Source organism: Lissotriton vulgaris, chromosome 10 (assembly GCF_964263255.1).
Source record: "Lissotriton vulgaris chromosome 10, aLisVul1.2, whole genome shotgun sequence".
Lineage (NCBI taxonomy): Eukaryota > Metazoa > Chordata > Amphibia > Caudata > Salamandridae > Lissotriton > Lissotriton vulgaris.
In genome coordinates, this window is record NC_141698.1 from 1063264366 (window position 1) to 1063278203 (window position 13838).

Sequence of the window (13838 nt, forward strand, 5' to 3'; positions counted from 1 at the left end):
TGTGGATTCCACCAATGCAGAGAGTTGTATGCCCGACCGCTCACCAACACTAGGTCTTTTAACTGCCCGTGAGCCTGAGTCCACTGACGTGCTAAGCACTCCTGAAGCGGACGCATATGTAGTCTCGCGTGTGGAACTATGGAGATGCAGGAGGCCATCATGCCTATCAACTGCATGAACACTCTTGCTGGAAGCGAGTGTTGAGCCCTGAATTTTTGGATCAGCAATTGAATGCTGTTGACTCTCACTGAATTTGGCTGCGCTGTGGCCGCCAGAGTGTTTATGGTCGCGCCCGGATACTGCCGGATGTGGGCGGGCTGGAGATGGGATTTTGGGTAATTCAGTGAGAACCCCAGATCGCGCAGAAGGTGAATGGTGTGGGACACGTGGTTGGCGCACTGCTGGGCCGACTTCGCCTGAATGAGCCAGTCGTCCAGATAGGGGTAGACGTGGATGTTTTGACGTCTTAGATGCGCCGCCACCGTGGCCAGGCACTTTGTGAAAACCCTGGGCGCTGTGGTGACCCCAAAAGGCAAAACCTTGAACTGGTAGTGCTGGTTGTGAATGGTGAACCTGAGGTACTTTCTGTGTGAAGGATGCAGTGGAATGTGGAAGTACGCATCCTTCAGGTCCAGAGTTGCTAGGAAGTCCCCTTGCCGAAGCAGTGGGAGAACCTCCTGTAGCGTGAGCATATGGAAATGTTCTGAGAGAATGTAAAAGTTGAGAGGTCTGAGGTCTAGGATGGGCCTGAGGGATCCGTCCTTCTTTGGAATCAGAAAGTACAGGGAGTAAACTCCTGTACCTCTTTCCTGCAGGGGCACGAGCTCTATTGCCCCTTTTTGCAGCATGACGTTGACTTCTTGCTGCAACAAGTGCTCGCCGGACATAGGACGGTTCTTTGGGGGTATGTTGGGTGGAGTGGATGTGAGCTCCAGACAATAACCGTATTGGATAAGAGATCTGACCCACCTGTCCGTGGTGATGGACTTCCACACGGGCAGGAACTGCTGGAGTCTCCCCCCGACCAGTGTTATGTGGTCGGGGGGCAGTGACAAGGCGTCACTGTTTGTTGGCGGTGGAGGACCTGGAGCTGTTATTTCCACGTCCTCTGCCTTTGACGTTGTTGCCACGGTATCCACCCCGACCCTTGTTGGTATAGGAAGGTTGGGTGTTGCTTTTGTAGAATTGCGTCAACTGTGACAATTGACCCCTCGAGGTGCCTCTATTATTGGAGCGACGAAAGGAACCACCCCGAAACTGCTGGGACTGCAAGGCACCCATAGACTTCGCAGTGTCGGTGTCCTTCTTCATCTTCTCGAGGGTGGTATCAACCTCCAGGCCAAACAGGTGGTCAGGGTTGACCGTCTGGTTCAAGATGGTGGTTTGAATGTCTGGTTTGAAACCGGATATCCTGAGCCATGCATGTCTACGAAGTAGAACGCTAGTGTTAATTGCTCTTGAGGCGGTGTCAGCCACATCCAGAGCGCACTTAATTGAAGCATTGGTGATAAGCTTCCCCTCCTGTATCAACATTTCTGCAGCTTCTTTATATTGATCGGGTAAGTGCTGTAAAAGGGTCTCTAGAGTGTCATAGTGTGCCCTGTCGTAACGCGCCAGTAGCGCCTGTGTATTGGATATGCGCCATATGTTGGCTGCCTGCGCAGCCACCCTTTTCCCCGAAGCCTCAAAGACTTTTGATTCCTTGTCTGGGGGAGGAGCATCACCCGTAGTTTGTGAGTTGGCTCTTTTGCGTGCATTGGAGACAACCAGGGAATCCAGAGGCAACTGTCCCCTGATATAAGTAGGATCAGTGGGCGCTGCCTTGTACTTCTTGTCGATACGTGGGTTGATGAGTCTTGCTCGGGTGGGCTCCTTGAAGACTTCTGCCGCATGTTTCAACACCCCTTTTAGCATTGGTAAAGTCTTTACAGTTTTTTCAGAGACTGAAAAGGTGTCAAATAGGAAGTCGACGTCTACTGGGTCAGCATGTAGATCAACGTCATGATTGGCTGCCGCCCTTTCAATGAGTGCATTGAAAGCTGCAGAGTTCTCTGTCGGGGAAGTTTTGGCAGAAAAAAGCTGAGGCTCCTGCCCTGAATGCGGGTCCCCAGGATCGCCACCAGCAGACCATGGCTCAGTTACATCTTCTGGGTCTGAGTAGACTGGATAGGAATACTCATCCTAGTCGTTGCCGTCACCTTCCTCCACATTGGAATGAGTGGGTGAAAGTTCATGTGCTTGTGGAGACACAGGCTCCACAGGGGCAGGAGCACCAGCAGAGTCCATCTTTTTCTTAAGTGGAATTTGGTAATGCTCCAATTGTGGTTCAGGGGTGATCTTTCTCTTAAGGAGAGAGAGCTTGCCCGTGTTGGCGTCAATGATCACCTCTTGACGCTCCTCGTCCGCCAGCGGTCGGTGCCGTGGGCTTGGAACCACTAGCGATACCTTCGGCGTCGAAGATATCTTCACGGGCCCTTCGGCCCCAGGTTTTGCTGTGAAAGCCTTCGGCGCCGTCTTTGGCGGCAACGTGAACAGAATCGGCGTTGGCGTCTTTGCCGGTTTTTGAAGAGGCTTGGGCGGCACAGGGGGCTCGACTTCTGCGGCTCTCTCCCTAATACGTTGAAGGGACTCCGTAACCTTCTTAGTGAACGAGGCGGAGGGACGCACCGGCTCGAGAGAGCTTCTGAAGCTGGTTTCGGGATGGCGACCAATGACGCAGTCTTCGGAGCCGACGCGGTTGCCCCCTTGGCCTTGCCGAGTGGAAGCGGGGCAGTGAGAGACTTGGGGTCGTCCTGCCGCTTCTTCGTGTTGAGAGTGGCCTTCTTATGGTCGTCCGCCTTCCTGGTATCGAGGCGACTCTTAAGTGCGTCGACCATCTTCGGCGCCGATGCAGCCGCGTCGGCCGTTTTAACCTTCGGCTTCGATACCGTAGTCTTCGGGTCGGCCATTTTGGCGTGGCCCTTGAGCTCGACGGCCATCTTTGATTTCTTCGGCGCCGAGGCCTCCGAAGACTTTGACCCGACCAGCGCGACTAGCGCTTTCGGTTTCGATACGTCTGGCGTCGAGACCGATGGTTTCACTTTCGGTTTTTGTACCGTGAGTGGTGCCGTATCAATGTCCGTGGCCGGGCCGGAAGGCGTAGCCGTGGGACGGGTATCAAGGCTTTGGGTAAGGCCCGAAGGCGATCCCTCAGCCTGGGCCTTAGAATGGTGGCTGGCCCCGGAGTCAGTTTGAGGAAGCTCCTCGTCCGAGCTATCCTCTACGGTGGCAAGGGCCCCGTCGTCGTCCCCTACCTCCTCGACGACTTCATCGAAATCCTCATCTTCCGCGTCGTAGTCCTCCTCGACCTCCGACGCCGGGTTAGATTCTGGGATCTCCTGGATAGAGTCGTCGCCGACATCCTCCGTGTCGAAGATGTCTGCTGGAGGAGGTGCCGATCGCTGGGCCTCCAGGCGCGCAGCTCGGCGGAGCTTGAGTGTCTTCTTCGACCGGAACTTGGAGCAGGCCATACACTTGGCCTCGTCGGGGTCCGGCGACAAGCACTTATTGCACACCGGGTGCACGTCGATATGTGGATACTTCGAGGCACACACCGGGCACCGTTTAAATGGACTTCGTTCCATGATGGAAGTAGATTGGAGTGTCGTGTAGGCCCGTCCGCGCCGAAAGCACGCGGAAGGGCAGTGTTGGTTCGGAGCCGAAGAAAAAACGAACCCGAACGCTAGACAATACCGACGCAAGTCCTAAAGACCTATTGGTCTCGAGCAAAGTAAGTTAAACAACTATCGATTCCGACAGAGGGAACCGAAACACATCCGAACCCAATGGCGGAAAAAAACAATCTGGGGATGGAGTCGATGCCCATGCGCACTGTAGTCCAGGGGAGGAGCCACCTATCTCGTGATACTTCGAAGACTCTTCCAGGACAACAATGTGCAATCATCCGGACCCAACACTAGGCGGCGATCTATGCACAGATATGAATTCAGCAGCCCACATGCCTCGAACCTGGAGCTCGTGTAAAGACCTCCAACATCTCAAAGTAGAGTTTGCGCTATTGAAATCTGTATTAAAAAACAAACATTGTGCCAGCCTGCCTCAATCGCTCCTCCCGAGCAGCCCTGCTTGCCGATCACATAATCTCCCCGTACATGAATGTGCCCTTGTGTAACATAACTGGAGCTCATGTAAAGCACTCTAATACCTTCAGGTAGAGTTCACGCTATAGAAATCTGCATTATAAAAAAACACAGTGCCAGCCTGCCTCAAGCGCTCCTCCCAAGCAGCCCTGCCTGCCGATCACATAATCTCCCCGTGCCTGAATGTGCCCTTGTGTAACGTAACCGGAGCTCATGTAAAGACCTCCAACATCTCAAAGTAGAGTTTGCGCTATTGAAATCTGCATAAAAACAACATTGTGCCAGCCTGCCTGAATCGCTCCTCCTGAGCAGCCCTGCCTGCCGATCACATATTCTCCCTGTGACTGAATGTGCCCTTGTGTAACGTAACTGTAGCTCATGTAAAGCGCTCCAATACCTTCAGGTAGACTTCGGGCCACAGAAATCTGGATAAAAAAACAGTGCCAGCCTGCCTCAAGCGCTCCTACCGAGCAGCCTTGCCTGCCGATCACATATTCTCCCTGTGACTGAATGTGCCCTTGTGTAACGTAACTGTAGCTCATGTAAAGCGCTCCAATACCTTCAGGTAGACTTCGGGCCACAGAAATCTGGATAAAAAAACAGTGCCAGCCTGCCTCAAGCGCTCCTACCGAGCAGCCTTGCCTGCCGATCACAAACTCCCCGTGCCTGAATGTGCTCTTGTGTAATGTAACAGGAGCTCATGTAAAGCGCTCTAATACCTACAGGTAGAGTTCGCACTATAGAAATCTGAATAAATAATTATGTAAATGAGCGATTGGCGTTGCAGATGCTAATTTGTTTTTTTCCATTTCAAAGTATGCCAGCAGTACACAAAGAAATTTCTTTCACGAAGGAAAGGGTGCAGGACCAGAGACACCTAGGGACAGCCGGTGTTACTGCACCCTTTTCTGGCATTCTTTGAAATGAGATACAAATTTGCATTTGGAATGTCAATAGCTGGCCTTTTTACTAATACGAGTGGTATTGCACTGCAAATGCTGTGAGCAGCCTCCTGTGTGGCTTCAGCAGTGAATATATCATTGCGGCAGGAAGCAAAAAAAGAAGAAGCACGAGCGCGCGCCACTGCAAGCCATGTGTTTATATTATCGCGCCCGTGTGTGCGCGCTAATAGAAATCACGTGACGGCCTATTGGTGTCTATTTCGCGCACCAAGCGCGTAATAGACACCAATAGGCCGTGGGAGGAGCAATGCTCGCGCCAAAAGCCAATAGTGTGAAGTCTTTTATTATCGAAAGAATGCCAAGGCCAATGAGGTAACACTAAAAAGCGCACGCACGAGCGTTTTACAGTCCAAAGTGACTGCTGAAACCCCCTATTTCGATTACAAAATGCCTCGCGCTGCCCGATGCACTGCCTAGCAGTGCAACGTTAGGCGCGAGACCTAAAAACGGGGGAGGGAGGGTCCTCTCACAGGGCCATGGCCGTTGTAATTAAGGGCATGGCTTAAAAACAAGTAAGTAAAAAATCTGTTATTAGCAGAACGTGCCACCCGACTGGTATTTTGTTGTTTCTGTCATTACATCCAGATATGATACAGTACCATTATACATACAACAAGCCAGTACTATTTGCTTTGTCAATGGTTGTTAGTTGCATATAATAAATAAGCAACCACGATGGCTTTATTGTATAGAATATTAAAAATGCTTCAGTTTATGAAATGATGAGATTGTGAAATAACTAAAACTAGTCTCTGTGAAGTTACATCAAAGACTTTGAGCAGTGGTACTGGTGGAGAACTAAGATTTTTTTCCCACCCTGAGGGTGAGGGGAAAAATGAAGAGCCCGATAGGGACCCACCACAGCACCTGCTTTTAAGAACTGCTGGTGCTTAGCACGGGCAGGGCCCGGCCCACTTAAAGCCCTGGCTGTTGGCTTGATCCCTACACGACAAATGATCATACCTTGTGGTGTTTGATGAATCACTGACAAAATATCGAAGGTCACAATATCGACCTACAAAAATATTGAAGTCAAGAATATCGACAGCATATTTACATTATGGTAAGTACAAAAATAGAGCAAAAAAAATCTGTCAAAAATATTGTTATTGAAAATATTGTTTTATGTAAGTTAAAAAAAGAATGTAAAATAAAGTAAATAATACATATAATTAAAATAAACAAAGTTACAAATATTTTAAAAATGCTTAAAAATTATAAGTAATATATAAAATTTTAATATACATATAATATATAACATACTTATTAATCTGTTTTAATATGTATTTTAATAACCTATACATTGTTTATTTTTTTTAAATAAATTATAAATACATCTATACACATAAACCACTGATATAAATAAAAATTAAATGCATATATGAAACAAATTAAAATTATTTTTAATCTTTTAAAATTAAATATTCAGTGCATTAGCTAAAATATTACAAAAAACATTAGATAGCGGAGGAAATAAAATTACTATTCCAACTCCAGTGACTGCAACAGTAGGAAAAGTGTTGGATACCGTAGGGGTAAACATTACTATTCCCACTCCAGCGAGTGTAAAAGTGTGGAAATGTATGATAAACATATTTATCAATTAAATATTTTTTGTAATATAAATAACATATTAATAATTATTTAACAACAACATTATTAATAAATACCTGTTAAATTAATATTTACTTAAATAACATTACATTACTTCCCACCCTATTCCCCTATAACACACAATGTGCTTCCCATAAAAAACACAATTTATCAATTAATAAAAATTCATTACCAATTAATAATTAACAATAAATTAACAATTAATACACTATTTATAATTCATATAATTTTAAATTAACTAAATAAAAAATAATTAACAATAACTTAATAATCAATAACAAATAAAAAATAATTAATTATATTTAAATTACTTCGCACCCTATTCCCCTAAAAACCCACAACCTGCGACACATTAAAATGTAACAATTTAATTATCAATTAATCAATAATAAAAAGTAATTACCAATTAATAATCAATTTACAATAAATTCATTAATAATGAATACACATTTATTATAAATTAATTATAATTAATATAACTATAAATTAGCCAATTAATAAAAATGTATTATCAATAACAATAAATAAAAAAGAATATTTAATCTTATTTAAATTACTTCCCACCCTATTCCCCTATGAACCCACAACCCGCTCTGAAACTAAAACGCTAAATTTACTTTAAAAAAAAGACTATTTTCTAAACATTTAATATATTTATTTAAAAATAATGAAAAAATATGTAAAAAAATGTTAAACATGCTTATAAAATACATTTAAAGAAAATTGATTTTATTTACAACGATATTTTTGTTAATGGTATTATTTACTTCGATATTACTTAATTCGATATTAAAAAAATCGAAATTACTTATCTTTAAAGTCGATATTCTGGTCAATGATATTCTTGTCTTCGATATTCTGTCCCTACGATATTAAAAACTCGATATTAGTGTAGGCCGATATTAAATATTCGATATTTTGAGCGCACTGTGTTTGATTTATCTTTGGCTGACCAGATTTTTTGATGGTCATAGTTAAAGATTATGTCTGCCCTCTTGGCCTTTTTAGGTTTGCCTGGCCAACCTTCTTTATTCAAGTCACCTGACTGTGATACAAGTTTCCCCTCCCAAGGCCCTTCATAATGCTTCCATGGGACCTTAACAGCACATGCACACTTGCTGTAGACATCTGCTCATCTTAAGATACAGAAATATTAAACTTGACAAAACCTTTTGGAAAAACCTTTGGGAGCTTCCTGCTTTCATGTTGATGGTTGTGCATTAATTGACAACTGTTCTGTACAAGTCTATTTTACATCACTACTTCAGTTCTAAGATCGGTTATTGAATTGTTTAGTTTAAAAAAATGTATAGTAAGAAAAATAAGTTAGAAAGGAAGTGGTATATTAAAATATTACATTTTGAACCTTGGAAGGTGATAGATACTCTTGATATATAAAACCTCTTTTATGAGTAAGCATCTCTTCCCTTGTAGTTTACAAGAAACACTAGTACACTGTTAGAGTATCGGATTTAGCATGGTGCAGGCAAGTTCTTTACGAAAGTCGTGTGCCTAAGATTTCCAGCCACCATTTATTAATTACAGGATTTTCTAGTTCAAATGATGCCATTTTCTTTAATTAGCGCATCGTACTTCATTAAATCCAGATAGTTTGATCGACATTTGAAGCATGGCCTATACCTGCAGTTTTGATGCTCTACTGTGGAAGTGTCCATTTCCTCTCTAGGTACGTTCTTTTAAGTTGTCTTGTCACCGTGTCTTAAAGAGATCAACTACCTCAATTGAAGTAAAAGCATTGCTCGCTGTGCTGATCTTTGGGTATCATCACATGCCTTACCGTACACAAACCTCAAATCAAATAAATAAGGCAGCTGTTGTTGCACAGCATTGTCCCATCCTTACCCAAACCTAGTTGTTGCACTAATGAACCACGGTTGTTCACCTCTAATTTCACAAACCGGTTTAAAGATGATTGCCCCAAGATATATCACAAAACGGAATTGTAAGCCATGTTACTTCAATTGTTTGTTCTGCAAGAGTCATAAGAAGAAACGTTTCATGGTGTTCTATTTTTTTTCCAGCCTCAACGAGCGCACCAGTGCAGTGCATGGAAGATCTAGAGACGGGCCATACAAGGTTGCGACTGACCTCGTCTGGTGCAGAGTATAAAAAACATGACTACTTCATCCATCCAGAAAATGGAAATGCCTGCTGGGCTTCTGGAGATCCTATAACCCCTTACCCAAGGGTTCCTGGTACACGGACAGAGGAAAGACCTATCCCTGTTGGTGGGCCAGCCTACCAGGAAAATGACTTCTCTGCGAAGGGCTCATTCGATGAAAACTCCTGGGTCTTCTCAGGCTCTCCAAAGCCAAGTGACTCAACATTTTGGGAATCAAAAAGCCATGTTTCTCCACCCTCTCCTTACTTTTTGAGAAAATGAATCGTACCTGTTTGTTCAAAAGTTAAAGAACATTTGCTCATGAGTTTGGGGCTCATGTTGGCTGTTTTTTCTCCAGAGCATGAGTGGCGGATTGTAGTAGGAACGACTGACTACATAAGGCAGTGGATGTGTGGAAATGGGACTTAAATATCCTCAAACAAAAATGCTTATGTATAGAGCAAAATGCACAGTACCTTTCATGTATGAAGAACTTCTAAGGCTGCAATTGGCCTATCCCAAAGATGTGATTAATATATTTAAGGATTGTTGAGGCTTGAGTTCCCCCCGGTTCAGGGTGTAATGTGTATAAAACAAGAGAAGCATATAAACTATCCAGATACAAGGTTGGCAAGTATGAAGTTTGACTTGTTTGATCCGCAGGTTGGGGAAGCAGATCTTCATCATATTAACAAAGGATATGCCAGTCGATGCAGAGTGGATCTAAATGGAACTGATATACACAGCCAGTGGTTACTCTACACATCTGGCATAGATCTGGGCCCAAGGCGTACTCCCCAGTTCTTTAACAGTATATTAACACTGCACCCCTTCTTCAAGCAGTAGCTTGCGTTGGTACGTTCACTGCAAGTAGTTGTCCTCATTGGATGGGCATGAAGGTGGTTTTTGATGTGGTGGTATTGTGGAGGAAGTCTAACCAAGGCCAGCACAAGTGTTAAAAATGGAGATTAGTGTTGTGAAGATGGCTACGCTTTTAAGTATTGGCAGACCTTTTATTGCAGCTCAATTAGTGCATCTCTCGATAACCTTTTCTTGGTTGTTAATGAAGCAGTGTGCAGGTGACTCCAAGCACTTCAAACAGCTGCAGGCACGGCCATGCCTTCTCACTATGTTTCCAAGTGCATTTGGCCCCATGCACTCTGGCACCTGTTGATTTGAAAAGCCAGAACTGACTGTTAAGTTTCCCTGGTCTCCCACAGGTTTTAGGTTGGCATCTATGTGAAGAATGAGGCTGGCAAAATGAATTCCTCCTTTGGTACATCAGTCTAATACTAAAAAACAATGGGTTCTGTCCTTCCAGTTAGGGCTGATGTGATGCCTAGCTGATAAAAGGAGGGTCATGCGATGAAAGGTGCAGTAGAGCCATTGCTCAGTCTTCGTTTGGCAAAAAAACTACTATTGGTTCTCATGGCACCGGTGAGTTCTTTATTGAAACACTATGAAAAACACTGGTCGGTGCCTGAATGAATCGTAACCTGGGCTTCTTACAGCATCTTGTTGCACTGATTTTGTTTTTAGTACTGTAGCTTTATAAACCATGCACTCTGTGGGCCAACGCCAGTTCTCCATTACAGCCTGTCCCTCATTGCATTAGCAAAGTGATGACAACTTTTTAGTACTAAATCTACTGCGTCTAAGTTGTAACCAATCGCCACTGAAACAAGTACATTCCTTGGACTTCGCTTTATTTTAAAATGAAAGGCTTTATTCCCTGTGGCATTCAAGTAATAGCTCACCATTTGTTTTCTCTCCCTGTGCCCAGTTTTTGAGACTTCCTCGGCTGCTGACGCATTTTCCTCCAATCCATTGCATCTTAACAGGGTGTTTGTTGTTAAAATAAGTAATACAACTACTGACTGAGCTACTCTGTTCCTCCAGTGCTATCCTACCTCCTAACTATGTCTGACCCACATGGCCCTGGTAAGAGCTAGTCATTAGCAACGCCTTCTCTCTTCTGCCCCCATGCACAGCACGATCATCAACCCAGGCGGCAGGCACCTGCTCCCATACACAGCAGGACCATCAACCCATGAGGTAGGCACCGGCCCCGTAAATCACTCTGGAATGTCTCCTTTTGTTGCCTCCAGCAGTTTATTCTCCGGTTCCTTTAGACTGCAATGACAGCCAAGGCCACATGCACAGAACTGATGCACCATGAATGTTCTTGGGGGCATATTTGCAAGCTCTTTGCGCAGCAGCACTTTTTGTGATCCAATAATGGCAAACCAAACCCTATTTATGAGGCGAAGCAAACCCACTTTGCGTGGTTCTGCATGGCCTCATAGATGTGGAGTGAGGCAAAGCAGTGCAAATCGATGCTTTGTCTTACTCTGCGCCAGGGAGGCCTTCCGTGGGCGTGCCCACGCAACACCCATGGATTTTCACACATCCCCACATTTACAAGCCCATGTAGACCTGGGGATAGGCTAAAACCTTACGCCTCTCCAGGGGAGGTGCAACAGGAAGAAATAACTTTATTCTAGTTTTTTTTCCCCTCTTTCTATGTGTGCTACATTCTACAGCACCACAGAAAGAGGAACACGTCTCCCAGGATTGGTCTTGAGAAGGAAGGGGCCCCTTCATGCACAAAAACAATAGGCCCCCTTGCACCATGTGCAAGGGTGCCTGCGTTGGTGCTAGTCTGTCGAAACAGTGCAAGCATGGGGGAGGGACTGGAATGCACCATGTGACAATAATTCTGCACATTCCTGCCCTTTCTTTTTGATTCAGGGCAGCACAGCAAGGTGATTTGCTACACCAAACCCTAATAAATATGCCGATTAGTTTCTCATTTTCAGACTATTGTTTCATGTCTGTGCCCCCCATTTACTCAACTGTTTTGTGGGAGCTTTGGAAGTGTTTTATTTGTTGCCCTTCCGTTAGCTGTTTATCCGCTCTGGCAGGAGTTACTGCCTTGCCAAGATGTGCAGGCCACATACGTGTTTTTTATCCGTCGTCTAATTGAGGTGAGCCCTCTGGTTTCATGTGACAAGGCATTACTCTGTATGCTTCGGCTTGACGTGGCTGTTCTTATTTGCACTGAATCTGCATCCTCCTCACAGCTGGTTCTATCACTTGATGCCTCACCTTCATGATGACGCCCACCACAATGTCCCCTACCATACGGGTCAGATACTTCAGTAATGGGAGGTGGTCATGTGTAGTTCTACTCACTACACTGTCCTTCTGGCTTAAAAGGCAGACCATATCACACGTGAGAATTTTGTTTTTGTGGGAGTCCTTTAAGCTGGATATCCAACTACTCACTGGAGCGGATGTATTTGGAAGACGTAATGCGCATAACCCTCCATGCGCTTGTGAACGGCATGCATAAACAATGCATTATCTATTCACCCAGCGCTTTCATTCCATTTCTTGTGGCTGATGAACCTCATATGCTCCAGGGAGAAGAGTCCCTGGAACAGCAATGTAACAAATCCCCATATGCATGAGAATAAATTCAACTTGCTGAGCTCTCGCTGATCAAACCACATAAATACCTGTGTAATAAGCAGGGAGCATCAACATTTACTCCTCCTTATTCAGAATCATGTGAATACACTTTATAGTGGACTCCACACTTTTCTTCCTGCTTTACATTAACATACAAATTAAGTTCAGTTCTATGAAACAGTAAAGCAATATTTGTTTTGCCCATTGTTGTAAATAGTATTGTGATGAAGTTAAGATTTTTTTTTCTTAATCCACTGTATTTCCTCTCACATTCTGACCGTTTTTAAGACCCATTTTTCTTTGTTGTTATCCACCCCAAGACCACAACTCTTGTCGATTTTGTGGTTTCATAAATAATCGAACCTACGATCAGACTTATTGTACATGAAGCACTCTTCAAACTGCTGGTGACGACGTGCAGAATAAAATGTTTTGCTAAAAATTTGTACTGTGTTACAGCATTTAAGATAGCAGTTCTAACTGAGCTACTCAAGTACTGATGGAGGTGTATTGCACTATTAAAAGGACCACTTGAAATCCTGATCAGGCTCTTATTTCCAGCTTCCTGCACTCTGTTCAATGCACCTTATTGTTTTTAAGAGATTTAACAATGTTTTATCCCATTGACACTCCAGACTAGCCCATGTATATGCTTCAGGTGGCAAAACCGTTTATCTAAAGTAACTCTAGGACTGCACATCTCTCTTTTTTTGACAGAGCCACTCCTAGTTCAAATCTGTTTTTATAATTTTGCATTCAATGTAATGTCTGTAGCCTTCAACTCTGAATGTTCCGCATGTCTTATTGGTGTAATGTATAACGACGTAGAAAATAGTTCGGACCATGTTTATAGTACAAACCTCAATCATAATCGTTTCTAGATGTTTCAAATATAACTTAGCAGCATTTAAATGTGGTGCTCGTTTTACTGACCTTAGAGAAATGAAAGGCTGCAAATTTGAAGACGAGGTAGGCTGTAGAGTGATGTGCCACCAAATCAGTGTTTCCCCACCTCATTTGAGGCAGGGATACCACTGCATCCCTGCTGACTTCACCACAGAGACAACCGATACCACCAGAAATCTGTCAATGAGAATGCGGCATCATCCCTCCCCCATCTCAATCTAGCCAATTCTACGCTGTCCTAACCATGCATTACCATGAACACGCCTTTACCGCACATTTTTTTTAACCTTGAATATACATTTACCATGCATGCCATTACAATGAAAAAATCAAGTATTACACAGGTAAGTGTTAACACACAATATATAGATCTATAGATCTCAAAAGAATACCGTTTCATGCTTAAGAGTGTTGCATAAATTATGCAGAAAAGAAGCAAAAAACTCTGGATAGTTACCTAGGGCATTTTGAGGGGCGAGTGAGGGTACTGGGTGTCTAAAGCACGTTCAGGGTGAGTAAGGTAATTTGTGTGGCAAGGGTATTTTCAGGGTTTAAGGTGGGTAATGGTATTTGGTTGGCAAAGGTATTTTTAGGGTTTACGGTGGGTAAGTGTATTGGGGT

General features: G+C 44.0%; 1 protein-coding gene across 4 annotated transcripts in view; it reads left to right on the forward strand.

The window, feature by feature from the left end:
• Positions 1-12852, forward strand: part of AZI2 (5-azacytidine induced 2) — a 171953-nt gene extending 159101 nt beyond the window's left edge. For all 4 annotated transcript variants that reach the window (XM_086942121.1, XM_086942120.1, XM_086942123.1 and 1 more), the window contains one exon: positions 8758-12852. In XM_086942121.1, coding sequence (XP_086798247.1) covers positions 8758-9119 — 362 coding nt within the window. In that variant the 3' untranslated portion in view covers positions 9120-12852. The remainder of the gene's footprint in view (positions 1-8757) is intronic.
• Positions 12853-13838: the final 986 nt, after the last annotated feature.